Raw genomic sequence first — 14,117 nt, 5'->3', positions numbered from 1 at the left:
ATATGACAGGTGGTTAGGAATATTGGCCAAAAGAGGGGACAAGGCCACAGATGTTGAAACTGGTCAGGTGGCACAAGAAGTGACTGGGAAAATGACACCTTAACTGACTTGGGAGATGCAGAAAGTGAGGATCCCCAGATCCTGATGGTTGCAAAGGAAAATTATCAGTGTGGCCAGCTAGTCACTGGGCTAGAGGGAGGGCAAGGGAAGGGGCCTGAAATGAGGCACTCCAAGAGGCTGGAGAAGCTGAGAGAACCCCTTGGAGCCAAGAGAGTAAGAGCCCAGGATATTGACACACTCCTGATCCAAGAGCTGCGCCTGAGGGCCTATAAGCCCACACCAGGCAGATTAGGAAAACTCACAGAACAGAGTATCAGAGACTCCATCTGAGTCCAGCCTCATCAGAATTGGTTATTGAGTTTCCCCCCAGAAAAGTGCACTAAAAAGAACCAAGTTGCAGAGTATCCACAAAAAGAACAGGAGTACTTGTGGCACCTTAGAGTTAGTCTCTAAGGTGCCACAAGTACTCCTGTTTTTTTTTTTAAAAAAGAACCAGTCTATGCTCTGGAGATAGTGCCGAAAGACTAACATTGACTATCACTGGAGAAGAACCAGGAATCCTAGTGACCAGGAAAATGGGCAAAGCTGAATGAGTTCCTTGTATTGCCAGTGCCATTGCAAATAACTCAACTGCATACTCTCTAGACACTTGAAGTTTTTTTCTTCTTTTTCCAGGTTGGTGCTGAGAACTCCAGCACTGAAGATCCCTTTGCACTTTTTCTGTCCTGTCCTTTACCAATTTTGTTGGAACCAAGCACAAAGGAGACAAACTCAAAGTATCCCAGCACAAAGTGGACAAACACCTGATCATATGTCAGAGCCAAGAAAGGCATGGTGCCTTCACTGCCTTTTAGTACAGGCCTGTGATTGATGGCCATACAAGTGCAGTGATCCAAGAATGGACTTTCCCCACATAGAACAAATGGCAGAGCACAAGGGGCTGAGATATCTCCCAGGAGGGAATGATGTATTGCACACCACTTAATTCTGCCCTTCATATCTGAATCCTTAAAGTCAATTAGACCTTCTAGTTGTACTCCAGAACCCTACTTCAAAGTAAAAACCTAGGACCAAGATCTTGAGCCTAACTTTATGGTCCTATTTTTGAAAATCTTGGCCTAGGTATGTAATGGCATAACTAAAGTACACCCAAAGGAATTTGGAATTACCTCCCACCACCAACCCACACCCCTCCCTTGGGGGTAAAAAAATCAAAAACAAAAAACATTTTAGGCAGAGAGAAAATCCCTACATTTCCATTTGGCCCTTGAAAAGGAAGGAACAGAAGCAGCTGGGGGCCACACTTCTCTTTTATTATCTCTACCTCAAAAGTCATTGGCAAATGACAGGGCTCCTGTGGCCCCAGTAGACACCACTTTCCCAGAAGATTTCTGAAGCTCTGCAGTGCTGGGAGCAAGGTATCACATAAGTGTGAATATGAAAAGGCCATCTCAAAAAAGACTGAATATTTGCTGAAAAGTTTGTTCATTGCCCACTGGCAGGCTGACATATTCTCTGAAATAGTCATATTGGCTCTGCAACAGGCCTGAAGCTTCCAAGATTTGTATAGTTTGGAAGGCAGAGTGAAACTTTTTACTAGAATGAGCTAATGCTTGCCTCTATTTTCCAAAAACAGTGCTTTTGCTATGTCTTTTCACCTCTCCCATCTGTTTGAAAGCTTGTACAATTCTGGAACTAGTACGATTAATAAAGCCAATTGATATGTAAGTGCATACTAGCAAGAGTAATTTCGGCAAATTAGCCTATTTTACCAAGGGTGAGCAATTCATTAACTAAAGATAATCTTCTCAAATTAAAGATACCCTAATTTGGGAGAGATCCATCTCAATTGAAACAAACTTGGAATGTTTGGATTTTAGAGTGGTAGCTCTACCTAGTGAGCTAAACGAGATATGTCCACTTACTGAGAATAGTCGTAAACCACCCGCCAGTCTCTCTGAAGCTTTCAGTTACTTACTATGAGAGTATTACTTTCCATTAAATTAATTGTAGTAGCTTGTTTGAATAAGACAGAACATACTCCAGCATCTACAGAAGCGGAAGAACTGCCTGAAGTTGAATCCTAGGAAGACAGATTATGTTTGTGGGCAGAGGAAAACACTTTGAAGAACCATCTGCCTGGTCCCCCTTTGACTAAAGTCACATGCCCCCACAGATCCAGATAGTTTGCAGTTTGAAAGTTCTTCTGGGATTTCCTACCAATGCTAGCCCTGGATAGCAGCATCTGTGGAAAAACTCCACCTACTAGATCTGACTGGCTAGGAGAGCATGTTCTATCCTTGCTGATGACTTGGCAACTACCCTTTGCACAGAAAACAAAACGTTATCCATGACAGCTGATTGAGATTTGCCTGTTCTGAAACTTTTTTTTGTATTCCACATAAAGATATATTTATTAGCTTTTCACACATACTGTAGCTGTTTTAATTAGAAACCAACTCACCCGTCTCACCATGGATACCTGAATCTTAGATCAACAACAGTGGAAAAATTTAGTTCCTGCTGCCCTCAAATATTTAGTGTGCGTGTGTGTATATAATACAATCATAGGACTGGAAGGGACCTCGAAAAGTCATCTAGTTCAGTGCCCTGCACTCATGGCAGGACTGAGTATTGTCTACACTATCCCTGACAGGTGTTTGTCTAACCTGCTCTTAAAGATTTCCAGTGACAAAGATTTATTCCAGTGCCTAACTGCCCTAAAAGTTAGGAAATTTTTCCTAATGTCCAAGGTAAACCACGCTTTCTGCAATTTAAACCCATTGCTTCTTGTCCTATCTTCAGAGATTAGAAGAATTTTTTCCCTTCCTCCTTGTAACAACCTCTTATGTACTTGAAAACTGTTCTGTTCCATCCCCTCCCCCCCACACCCCATCTTCTTTCCTCCAGACTAAACAAACCCATTTTTTCAATCTTCCCTTATAGGTCATGTTTTCTAGACCTTTAATCATTTTTGTTGCTCTTCTCTAGACTTTCTCCAATTTGTCCACATCTTTCCTGAAATGTGATGCCCAGAACTGGAAACTGGGCTCCAGCTGAGGCTAATCAGCATGGAGTAGAGTAGAAGAATTACTTCTTATGTCTTGCTTACAACACTCATTCTAATACATCCCAGAATGATGTTTGCTTTTTTTGCAACAAATGTTACTCTGTTGACTCATGTTTATCTTGTAATCCACTATGACCTCAAGATCCCTTTTCATTATCTCTGCATGTAAAAGTACAATTGCATGAATTAGTAAACAAAAAAGTTCCCCAGACCACTCACTCATGTGGCATCAGCTGAGCGGTAGAAGTAGTTTCATCTGTACCCCTGCAGTTGAAAGGGCAGATCTGCTCCTGAAGAAGTAATCATCATCAGAAGTAATCATCAATATTTCCCTGAATCCACCAAGCAAATAAGTTACACTACTTCCAATCTATCCATTTGGGTTTTAATTCATGCTAAATCGATCTACAGATCCATCTGTCTTTTTGTAACCTTTGCTGACTTGTTAAATTTGAGAATAGCTGCACATCCTTGTTTCAAAATTGCTAGGGATTTTTACTTTGAGGATGGAAAGTAGTAACAGTCTTTGAGTGAGCAAATATTGAGTTAATTGCAATTATCACCCAACTTTAGCACCAACAACAATTGTCATTATACATGCAGAGATAATGAAAGTATTGGGTAGTAACAACTGCTCAAGCCAGGATATTGTACTTGATAGACAAGTAGTCTGTTCCTATATGTCACATCCTGATTGAGTACCATACACATGACAATTTGTATACTTGTCTGATGCAAGAACTGAATCTACTGTGTATAAATCACACTAGCAAGAAATATTTTTCCTTTTGATACATCTCTAATCTTTTTTTCCCTCCGAGTTCTCTTTACCCCTTTCAAAACTCAAAGTTCCATTCCTTCAGTTTTCTGACACTACACATGCAGTCTTGTGTCACAGCCATCATACTTTGGAGCTTGTCAGCATCATCACTCAACTGTCTGGGTAGGTGAGAGACATAAAACCCCATCTCTCTATTGCTGAGCATGGTGCTTTCACAACAATGCCAGTCTGGAGATCACAATACCAGCTGTCAAACTTGGATCTCACACTGGATCACACAAGTATTACTACAGTTGCTAGGATACGTGTGTGTGTGTGTGCAAGATATTCTTTAAATTCTGTTTTAATATCCATGATAAAGGAGATATTTTAGATCACTATCTTCTAACTTAATGATTCATGCAAAATGGTCTACTATAAAAAAATTACACAAAATTAAAAATTGAACTGGACTCTTGTTAATTGCTTGTTTTCTGAAATAGAAGACTGAAGTTGAAAACCTTACTGAGCAATTTTTTAAGACTGAAAACAAAAACAAGCCTCTATAAAACTAAAGCTGAGATAACATTGGAATTCATCATCTTGCACATATGGCATACTACATTCACACACATTTAGCCTTGGCCATCTGAGATTATAGAGTCATGTTTTTTAGATGGGCTAATAGCAGCTTTAAATATTCACCACTCGATTTACTAGCAGAAAATGTATAGCAATTATTGAAAAGTTGATTTTTGTTTAAACACCAAGCAAGCATGGACATATGAATATTCCTAACCTGTAAAATGATTCCTCCACATTATATCAGCGAAACTCATTGGTGGGCCACTGGGAGGGTAGTGTTTACCTTTCAGAGGCTCATGATCAGTCCTTATCATATCCATTAAGGAATTTTCCAAAGAGTGCAAGTTAAAAGTGTCATAGGGCCTATTCCGGTCCTAAAAGAAAAGACAGAAAGAAAAACACTGTTACAATATAGTCATTTCATAACACAAGCACACTTTGTACATTGTTAAAAAGTATCATGGAGGAAAAACATAACTGGTAATGCTGAAGTAATACATTTATAATAAATCAAGATAAATTATAATTGTGATATTTATAAATATAGTGTTAAAAGGGATAATACATGGGACTGCTCAAAATAATACACGCTAAGAGTTTTAACATATACTTCTCTCTAAACAGGTGTGTATAACTCTTACCGCAGTAACATTCTCTACATTTAATTAGGATTTGGAAATAACCCCTCCTTCCACACATTTTGGAGGGGGGGGGGAAGAAGGGGGAAGAAGATAAAGAGTGACATGCAGAGTTTTAAAATTGTATTTCTTTGTTTCCAGCTTCTGCCTTCATTTTCTGACATAGGGCTTCTCTGAACATACGTGGTGCAGAAGCAATCAGTGCTCAGGCAGCCACAGCTTCCCAACAGAGCATTGTTGCTTTCCTCTATGGAAGTCTAACAGGGCAGAGGCAAACTCTCAGGATTATAAAAGGTACACAACAGGGTGCAAGGCAATGCAAAAGAGCTAAGGGGGGCAGTACTTCCAGCCTCAAGTGTTCAAAAATATTGAGTCAGGCATCAAAAAAACCTCAAGAGGTTTCTTTTAAATATCATGATTAAGCCATATTAATTTGAGATTCTTTTTTATTTAACCTTCTGCTTTTTGAATTTTAACGATTAATTTGACCTCCAATTAAAATGACAAATTTCATATTATTTGGAGAAGAAACTCTGGTTCTAGTTTTACTCACAAAACCCTAGCTACAGTTCGATTTGTTGAGGGCTAAAATGGGTATAACCAGAGAGACAAGGTGGGTGAGGTAATATCTTTTATTGCACCAACCTCTGTTGATGAGAAAGACAAGCTTTGGAGCCACACAGACCTCTTCTTCACGTCTGGAAAAGGTACTCCGAGCATCACCGCTAAAAGATATTACCTCACCCACCTTATCTAATATCCTGGGACCGACACGGCTACAACTACATTTCATACAACAATGGGTATAACCACACATTTTAAATTGAGAACGTAACGAGGCAACAGAAATGCATGTCTTAACTTCACCAGCAGGACATCAGGTTACATGCTTAGAGATGAAACTACTGCATCAACTACCTAATCCACTATCCTGCCACTGCAATATAGTATTCGTAAGGAATGGATACTCAGTGTGGGCAAGTTGGTAGAAAAGGTTAGGTGGAATTCCCCCCCCCCCCCCGCACGCGCGCGCGCACACCCGCACACACACACAATTAGAAAGAATCTATAAATTTAACCTAGAAATCTACAAATTTAACCTAGGAGATTTTACATGGACGATTCCAGTTTCTTTAAATAAACACAAGCTCTAACATTTTTTTTTTTAGCACATCAGGCTAATAAACTAAATATATACATATAGCTGGTCTTAAAAAAAAAAAGACTACAGGGGAACAGGATTAAAAATCTTTACACAGTTAAAGGGCACCAATATAAGGGAAATGGAAGAATTGTTTGAGAAGGAATAATATGTAACAGGATGAAACCGAGCAAAGGAACTTTTAAGGCTGGACACCAAGAAAAAGTTTTAACAAGGTCAATTAAATGATGGAATAATCTTCTTAAGGAAGTGATGGAATCCCTGTTGTTTAAACTTAAGACAAAGCACTTGAAAATGTTATGCAGGGCACCATCCTGCTGATAAGGACATGGAGTGGGTAATCTAGGACTTTTCCATCTCTAAATTTTAGGATTTTATGAGTGATCAAACTTCATTTAATTAATGCATCAGATACTTCATTCTAGTCATGAATTGGGAAATGTACTACAAACCCGAACCTTTACATTCTCAGTCAATTCATTCACACTGTTACTGACAAATCGGGAGAAAGGATCACGTAGAAGAAGGTAGCAGAAAGCATTCGATTATTTCCTACTGTGCCGTGTTACATTCACTTCCTCCTCCAGTAAATAAAAGCGGTTCAACATTCCTCTGTGCCAACTGAATAATATCTGCCTTAGACCCAAGAATCACAGAGTCAAAGTTCTATTCCATGCTATGACATCACAAGATCACTTATGCAGGCCAGGAGGTTAAGTACAGAATGTTTGGGAAACAACAATATCCATAAAGCATATTTAATGTGAGTTTTTTCCCTTCCATGTGTGGATCTGGCATGACCAACAGAGGGTCTAGACCTTTCACATGAAGCTACACTTCTGGAGCTTTCTGATCAGCTTGCCCTGAACCTTCAGCATCACAGTACATGCATGAGGATGGCCATATTGGTCCAGAAGCGGGTTGCTATAACCATCTAGAAGCTGGTGACCTCAGACTGCTACAAGTCCTTTGCTAACTAGTTTGGTGCTGGAAAGTCAACTGTGGGTAAAGTGATGGCAAAGGTTTCTGAGGCAATCAGGCATGTGATTTACCCAAAGGTAATGGGCATAAATATCCCTGAACTAATTGCTGGTTTTGAAAGAATGAGTTTATAAATTGCATTGGGCCCCTGATAGGACTCACGTCCCCATAGTTTGCCCTCTTCAAGGAATACATGAGTGCATAAATCACAATGAGTACTACTCCATCATGCAGGCCCTGGTAGACCACAAAGGCCGATTTACGGATGCCAACGTGGGGTGCCTGCAAAAGTTCACGATACCACTGTTTTCCAGCAACCAGGAGTCTACATTCATGGACAGGGTGAGACCATTTCCACCAAATGACATTGTCATAAATGGAGTTAGAGCACCCACTATTATGCTGGGGACTCTATGTACACCCTTTTGTCTTGTCTCATGAATCCATATCCTGACCTCAGAGGGCCTATCAAAAGAAGGTTCAATTACATTCTCAGCAGGTCCAGAATGGTGGTTGAATGTGCGTTTGTCAGACTGAAATCCCGCTGGTGCTGTTTACAAACACGTTAGATGCCTGGGTCATCAATGAAGTCCTCATTATTGTGGCTTGCTATGCTCTTCATCATCTTTGTGAAACCAAATATGAGCCATTTGCACCGATTATGAAGCTTTGACAGTCATTGATTGCTGAACTGGTATACCTAGGACAGCTGGAGCATGATGCACCTGAGCACAGAAATCTGGGATACTCTGTGTTCCCACATTATGGATTTGCATAGGCCAATGGAAGAGGGAGAATAGTAAGTTTATGAATGTTTTTGTACAGCAATATTTATAGTACATGAGGTACTATCACATCATGCAATGAAAAGGCGATACTGTCACTGTATACAGTGAATAGGGAGCTGATTGTTATGAATTTTTCATAAGGAGGAGATGACTTTATGGAAGCAGGCTGCACATTTACATTATGGATTACTGTACACAGACATAGAAAGATTGTGTTAAGATACAACCTCCCTGTTGTGCCTTATCATGTGTTTATCTTTATTATTCAAAACACACATTCTATGATGTGACCTAGCGATGGCAATACATTTTCTTAATTAAATAAAAGCCTTTATTTGTGAACATGGATGTATTACAAACAAAATTTTACATTACAACTGCCATTAGAACACCAAAACATTAATAAACCAACACCAAAACCAGTAATAAAACACAATGCATAAACCAAACACTGAACAGTGCAAACAGTAAAACCAGTGCTATCAAAACAATCCCCTAAATCTTGCGCGTCCTCTGGAATGTTCTTCCTTCCCTTCCTTTAGAATGCACTTGGTGCCACTGCACGGGTGTGGAGGCCTGCAGGTGGGCCAGAGTCAGCACGGAGGTTGAAGTATGCAAGGGAAAGGGGGCTTGGATGGGTGTGCAGGACAGCAAGTGGGTAGATTTGCCATGTCCAGCAGCTCTTATGTCTCAGTTGCATATGCAATCCAACCAGGGAACTGTCCAAAGTGTTCCTGGTCTGTAGTGTGTGGTACTGTGGAGGGGACTCAGGCTGAGGAGCAGGCGCCGCAGGAGTTTGCACTCTCGCAGCTATTAGCGAAAGCTGCCTCTCAGAACAGGTCTTTCTGCTACATTTGGTCGTCTTCCCTCAAGTGATGCTCCTGTTCCAGGAACTGTGATGCTTCCTCACTGCAATTCTGTCCTCAAGCTCTGCAGCTTGCTTGTGCCTTTCCACATGATGTGAATCCTTCTCTTTTTGGTACTGCACCTGCTCGCTGGCCCTGTCCCGAATGTCAACCATAAGTTCATCAAGGTAACACTTCCTCTTCAACTGATCCATGAGGGTTCTGAGACTCAGTTCTGCCTAAGCGTGCCTGAGTTACTGAGGCAGAATGGCCAATTCAGGTTGAGGGACCTGCACGAAGACATAAAACAGTATGTTATTGTTTTAGTAATGCAGATGGTTCAGTGCATGAGCATAAGAAAAAATCCCCGTGAAATGTCAGGGTGAAAAAAAAAAAAAAAAAAAAAAAAGCACTTTGTAAAACTAAACTTCAATATATTGAGAGGGGAACGCTTCAGGTTCTAAAAGTTCCATGGACAGAACCCACTTAATTGCAGTGAAAAGAGTGCACAGAGAATGGTAAGTTAAAAATCAAAATTGTTTTTTGTTTAGAAATTGCCAACCACCTTGGGCTTTTTTGGGTGTGCGTATGAGGGAGTGGACTGTAGCTTACTACATAAGGCCCTCTCTATTATTTCACGCACTCACATTTTGGAAGACAAAACAATTCTTGTGGTTCCAGAATGGTAAAGGGATATTTTATTTCAAGCTGTTCATTGCAAACTAGCCGTATATGCCACAGAAGTTTTCAAACTTATGCTGACTGAACAGCACATTTATGGGTGAACTGGCTTGGTCATGTACCAAGGTGACTCTCAGAAATATACCATTCCCCAAAATGTGTTTGCCTATCTGGAGTTCTTGCTACAGGAAAAGGTTTGCAGCTATCAGTACCTGGTATTAGGTCAAAAGTCATGGGGCAAAACAGATGTTATATTAGCACCCACATGGATTACTGCCTCCTCACAGCTTCTGATAGAGCCTACATGCAAACAAATGCTAATATGGACTTGCCAAGAACTCCACAACAACCTTCCGCCCCCTCGGCACAGTTCTGAACTGCATACAACTCCCCAACTGTCTTTTGGACAAATGATTTTGTCACCCATGGACTACATTTAGATTAATTGTATTGCATTTCACACTCATTCTCCCTTGCAATACAGTTCACTGTTTACAGGAAGCTCGTTAAACCATTGGGCTGGTACAGAGCAGCATAGTAACAGGGAAAGCAATATAAGGTCCATATTTTAAACACCCTGGCACATTATAGCATGAAGGTGTGAGTTTCTATTAAACCTTTGTTTTTAAATGCTTGTTTCACAGTTTGTACGTCCCGATCTCCATTTTGAATTCCAGAAGGTGTTGATAGTGGAGAGCAGGGAGAGGAGGGTGCTAAGCTTCTGGCATGCAATCCACCATCACGAATACATGCTGCTACCAGAGGCTGGTATTAACTTTTGCATTGGAAACCCCTCCCATTATTAAATTAATAAAAACAAGACGACAAACTTACCACACTCCAGGATGACTTCTGTCTCTTGCATTTCTGCTGCCAGTTTTGCAGCAGGGTGCTGCTCCAGAGGTGGCATCAAAAAGCTCCTCCAAGTAGACACCCAGGATGATCTGCAGCTGCTCTAGTGACTAAGCCTCCTTGGGAGTTGATTTCAGCAAATTACTTCAGTAGTTTCATCCTGTGCCTGCTGGCTCCCTTCCAGTCTTATACTGGATTCGTGGGTGAGAAAGTCACCATACCGGCTGGCCAGGCTGTCATGAAGAGTTGGTGGCTCTGTGCTTTGCACAGTACCAAACACCCAGTCAAACTCCTCAGGATAGAGACAAGTTCCCAAAAGTGTGGTTCTCATCACTGGCTTTCCAATAGTTGGTCTTGAGCCACTTAATCCTCTCCCTGCAGTGGTCACTGGTCTGGTGAATCCTCAATGCTGCCAGTTACTTCTCTGTTTCCTACAAGTAGTCATTCCTGGAAGTTTTGCTCGCCTCACATCAGATTCACCAAAATGTAGCTGTGCTCCCATGACCAGGAGGCAGCACACTTGTCAAAGGACTTCTTCTGGCCAATTGCCATTGCAAATGCAGAAGACAGTTTAATGCATTTGCTTCTCAGCGGTCAGAATAAAATGGAAAAGTTAAACTACTGTACTTGAACAACTGGGAAAGGGGTGTGCTTCTGTTTCCGCTGAATCAATTTGCTATGCTTGGGATGGAGAGGACAAAACACCAGACAATGAGACTGCAGGATAGTGTTGGCAGACTGAGGGCCTGAGTCCAGAGGGGCCTGCCCAAGCTGCATTCATGCTGCAGAACAATGGAGTTTGGGTCTGAGCTCCCAAGGGACCCAGGCTCAAATCCTCCACCCTACATGGTCCTGGGTCTCAGGCCCAAGTCCGAGAGAATTGTGTGTAGGTGGAAGTGGGATTTGGGCTTGAGCCAGAGTCTGAGCTTACACTGCAGTGTAGACATACCCTTGGACCCCCATTAACAGTTATGGGTTATGAGGAAGTAGCAGAGAATTACCTTTCTAGAGCTGCCAGAAAAAAAGCAGACCAATATCTTTGTCACAGTTACTTAAACTCTTACAATCAATCAATAAAAATTAAGGTAACCGTATCTCATTGCGATTCCTTCACACCATCTTCTTGCCAACCAATAGTGCAATTTCCTCATACCATCTGCTTGCAGGTCACATGCTATTGCAGTTCTCTTTCAGCAACAGGCTACATCACTGTCTAAGTCTCAGCTTTCAGTTCTACCTCTCAAACTGCCTGCTACCCAGGGTCTTCCCTCCAAAGGCTCACAAGCTGTTCCAGCTCAGCTCATACACAGCCTTTGTCTCTAGCCTGATTCCTTTTGATCTCAAGATATTACTTCATTTTCCTGCACTCTGGAGATGACAGAGCCGCTAGTGGCTCCATGTTGAACTGAGCAGTAGAGCCCTCTACTGGCTAGATACTTTCCCTCTAGCTCAGCCAGGGAGAGGGGAAGGTACTCAACAATGAACCAGAAGTTCATTACAATAAATTTAGACACCAAACATATCATCTGAAGTACTCCATACAATATTTATGATGCTAGATTTTTGAGAGGCCTGGTTCAATGGTTGCTACCTTACAATGAGATTTTTTTTTAACATAGAACTGCATCTGTGACTTTAGAACATTAGTATTTCCTAGAATGCTTGCCAAATGGACACTTAATAGGCAATGTATTATCAAAATAGAATAAAACCACAATCTACAAAGTGTCTCAAAATTTCACAAATTAAGAATTCAGATATGAATCATAAAAAAGTTAAATTTTATCTAATTTGGTTTCAAAATATTTTCTGGGAATATAAATCATTTATGAGATGTAAATCATTAAAGAACTTATGTGACAGGGTCAGGCCAGATGGCTACAGGAGAGTGTTCGAAGGCAGATATATTAGTCCCAGATTAAGCAGGTCCATTTTCCCTGGGTAAGGTAACAGGGGCAGTTCCAGCACAAGAAGGAACTTGCTGGAACAAATTCAGGCAGGCAGGCCAATTAGGACACCTGTGGCCAATTAAGAAGCTGCTAGAACCAATTAGGGCAGGCTGGCTAATCAGGGCACCTGAGTTTAAAAAGGACCTCACTTCAGTTTATGGCATGCATGTGAGGAGCTGAAATTGAGAAGGATTACTGCTGGAGGACTGAGAAGTACAAGCATTATCAGACACCATAAGGAAGATCCTGTGGTGAGGATAAAGAAGGTGTTGGGAGGAGGCCATGGGGAAGAAGCCCAAGGAATTGTAGCTGTCGCGCAGCTGTTCCAGGAGGCACTCTAGACAGCTGCAGTCCACAGGGCCCTGGGCTGGAACCCAGAGTAGAGGGCAGGCCCGGGTTTCCCCCTAAACCTCCCAACTCCTGATCAGACACAGAAGGAGTTGACCTGGACTGTGGGTTCCACCAGAGGGGAAGGTCTCTGGGCTGTTCCCTGACCCACATGGTGGATCGGCAGAGACTGTGGGGATTGTTCTCCTTCCTTTTTTCCATGCTGGCCAGTGATGAGGTTAGCTGAGTGAACGGAAGGTTTGAGCCACTAGCAGAAGTGGCCAAACGGAGGGCTGCCGTGAATCTCTGAGGCAAGCAAATCCGCCAATAAGCGCAGGACCCACCAAGGCAGAGGAGGAACTTTGCATAATTATTTCTTAAAAGTGTGACAATCAGTGGAAGACTCCACCACCTCTCAAACTATATTTTCTTTTTAAATGTTCATTTAAGCAGATTAAGCTCAGGCAAGAACAAAAGGAGAATTCCCAATACAGACAATTCAAAGGGTACACACTGATAAAGTTTTTACATTCAAAAGATCTTTCACTGTTGATTACCATATCCTTTCAGGAAAATAAATTTAACTTCCACTAATATGCAATAGAAAACTAAGAAATTGTAAATATTCAGCTGGACTCGCTCTTCAGTGAAAATAGGAATAAAAAGGAAGACTAGATAAAGAGATACGGTAATTTAGACATAAGAACTGCCCTACTGGGTCAGACCAATGGTCCATGTAGCTCAATATCCTCTCTTACTGTATCTCATTGATCATCATCATTCAACCAAGTTTCTGTGATGCCTATTATATTAATATCCTCACAATACCAGGCACTCCAATTCACCCATCTTAGTGTTTAGACTGCTAACATTTGTATACAAACACTTATAAAATTCTACACTTTTTAGCTGTCTGCCATTATGTGATGTAATTGAACGGGATTCTTTCATTTGACTGTTTCTTTTCAATTCCTACCTGTACTTTATCGACCTCAATCCTCTCCTCCTTCCTAAGATATAGAGAATCTCCATTAATAGATCCTTCCCTAAGGGATCTCTGTGCTCTTCTGTACCTGTTGGTTTCTCCCAAGCCCTTATTTAAAAACTCCTTGTAGATGTGGACTCACCCCTGCAGCGCCTTCTGCTGGTCGTGGTGGTGAATTAGCTTACCAGGCTCCAGAGCACCCTCTGCAGGCCGGTAATCTGCCTTACCGCTGGCCCTGTGTCCCTCCCGGATCCGGTGCCCCTTGTCTCCTGGGTGGCTGCCCCCTGGCAGTACACCCACTGTCTCTCAGGGTCCCCCCACCCCCATCCACTATCCCCACCTTGCCTCAGTGTAAGGCTACTACCAGTCACCAACTAGCCCCCGCTCACTGGGGCAGACTGCAGTGTAAGAACCACTCATCACTGGCAAGGAGG

At 41.8% G+C, this 14,117-nt stretch overlaps 1 protein-coding gene across 7 annotated transcripts in view; it reads right to left on the bottom strand.

Annotated features, from left to right (window-relative positions):
- CPEB3 (cytoplasmic polyadenylation element binding protein 3) overlaps window positions 1-14,117 on the bottom strand; it is a 184,413-nt gene that overhangs the window by 129,921 nt on the left and 40,375 nt on the right. For 5 of the 7 annotated variants that reach the window (XM_074959091.1, XM_074959090.1, XM_074959089.1 and 2 more), the window contains exon 3: window positions 4,690-4,849. In XM_074959091.1, the coding sequence (XP_074815192.1) occupies window positions 4,690-4,849 (160 nt within the window). The remainder of the gene's footprint in view (window positions 1-4,689; window positions 4,850-14,117) is intronic. The other 2 variants (XM_074959093.1, XM_074959094.1) reach the window with 1 other exon arrangement.

This window comes from Natator depressus, chromosome 7 (assembly GCF_965152275.1).
Source record: "Natator depressus isolate rNatDep1 chromosome 7, rNatDep2.hap1, whole genome shotgun sequence".
Taxonomy (NCBI): domain Eukaryota; kingdom Metazoa; phylum Chordata; order Testudines; family Cheloniidae; genus Natator; species Natator depressus.
The sequence above is the reverse complement of the archived record's forward strand: the minus strand, read 5'-3'. Positions and strand labels throughout refer to the sequence as shown.